The sequence below is a fragment of the Propithecus coquereli genome, unplaced genomic scaffold (genome assembly GCF_000956105.1).
Source record: "Propithecus coquereli isolate 6110/MARCELLA unplaced genomic scaffold, Pcoq_1.0 Scaffold206, whole genome shotgun sequence".
NCBI lineage: Eukaryota > Metazoa > Chordata > Mammalia > Primates > Indriidae > Propithecus > Propithecus coquereli.
Genome location: NW_012145634.1, coordinates 5,148,279 through 5,149,749, shown reverse-complemented (window position 1 = coordinate 5,149,749; position 1,471 = coordinate 5,148,279). Strand labels below are relative to the sequence as shown.

The 1,471-nt window shown below is 45.3% G+C and overlaps 1 protein-coding gene across 1 annotated transcript in view; it reads left to right on the top strand.

Annotated features, from left to right (window-relative positions):
- SGSM1 (small G protein signaling modulator 1) overlaps window positions 1-1,471 on the top strand; it is a 65,728-nt gene that overhangs the window by 53,978 nt on the left and 10,279 nt on the right. The window contains exon 18 of the mRNA XM_012644096.1: window positions 815-897. Within this exon, the coding sequence (XP_012499550.1) occupies window positions 815-897 (83 nt within the window). The remainder of the gene's footprint in view (window positions 1-814; window positions 898-1,471) is intronic.

The window sequence follows — 1,471 nt, the reverse complement described above, 5'->3', positions numbered from 1 at the left end:
AGACTGACTTTTGCCTGGTTATGGCATAGGGAGAAATCATGGAGGGCTTCACAGAGGTGGTGACCTTTAAGATGGGCTTTGACAAAATTAAGAAAACTAAAGAAACTATTTAGCATAGAGGTTAAGATCACATATCCTAAAGTAAGGTTTCCTGAGTTCAAATACTGTCTCTGCCACTTATTATCAAGTATATGACTTTGGGTGTGTCATTTACCTTTCTATGCCTTAGTCTCCTTATCTGTGAAATGGGCTAATAATGGTACCTATTTCATGTGATTATTTTGAAAATTAAATGATGCGATACATGTATAGTGGAATGAATATGCAGGAAATGCTCAGAAATATAAGCTATTATTAGTAAGGGGTAGATCATAATTCTAGACAGAGGGAACTGCAAGGGCAAAGGCACCGAGACGTAAGTGTGGTTTGTTTGTGCAAAGTGAATGCCTCAGTGTGGCTGGAGAGGAAGAGGAACCAGGAAGTGATGTTCGAGCTGTGAATATGAGTTGGGAAGGGATTATAAATGCCCTGTACTGCCAGTAAAGGAGTTTGTACATCATCCCATCAGACAGCAGGGAGCTCGTGAGGCTTTTTGAGCCTGTGCAGCCTTCCAGAGATGGACTTTAGGGAGGTGACCCTGGTGGCTGCACATAGGGTGTTTGGAGAGAGTAAGGCTGGGGGTGGGGATGCAGACAGGATACTGAGGACATGGCCCTGGTGAAGGGTGGGAGACCGAATGCGGGAGGAGGGAAAGGAAGAGTGGGGGAGGGGCAGGTTGTGCATGCGGTCACTGGGTCCCTTGCATGTCCCATAGCTACATCTGGCAGCACATTGAGATCGGCTATGTCCAGGGCATGTGCGACCTTCTGGCTCCACTGCTGGTCATCCTGGATGATGGTGAGTGTGTCTTCCCTGCCCCAGCGGTGGGGGTACAGTTTCCTTCCCGCTGCAGGGCAGGGAGGTGAACCTCACTTTGTGACTCCACGGAATGGGTCAGGACAGGTGCTCAGAACACCTGTCTGGTGCACACGTCACGATCCTAGTGAAATAAAAATTCCTTGTGTGTGTTCCATACTGCCCAACACCTAACACACAGACAGGCCTGTGCTAGCCGCTGATTTTGTATGAATATAATGAGAACAAAAAGAAACACAGGCCCAGATGGCTTCACTGGCTAGTTCTACCAAACATTTAAAGAAGAATTAATGCCAGTTGTTCATAAGCTCTTCAAAAAAAAAAAAAAAAAAAGAAGAAAGAAATGCTTCCCAACTCACTCTGAGACCAGTCCTCATATGAGTACTGAGTACCTCTTTGGTACCCTGATACCAATACCAGCCACAGACATCACAAGAAAACCACAGGCCAATATCCTTCACGAATATAAATGCAAAAATCCTCATCAAAATACCAACAAACTTAATCCAACAAGATACAAAAAGGATTATACACCATGACCAAGTGGGGGTTATTC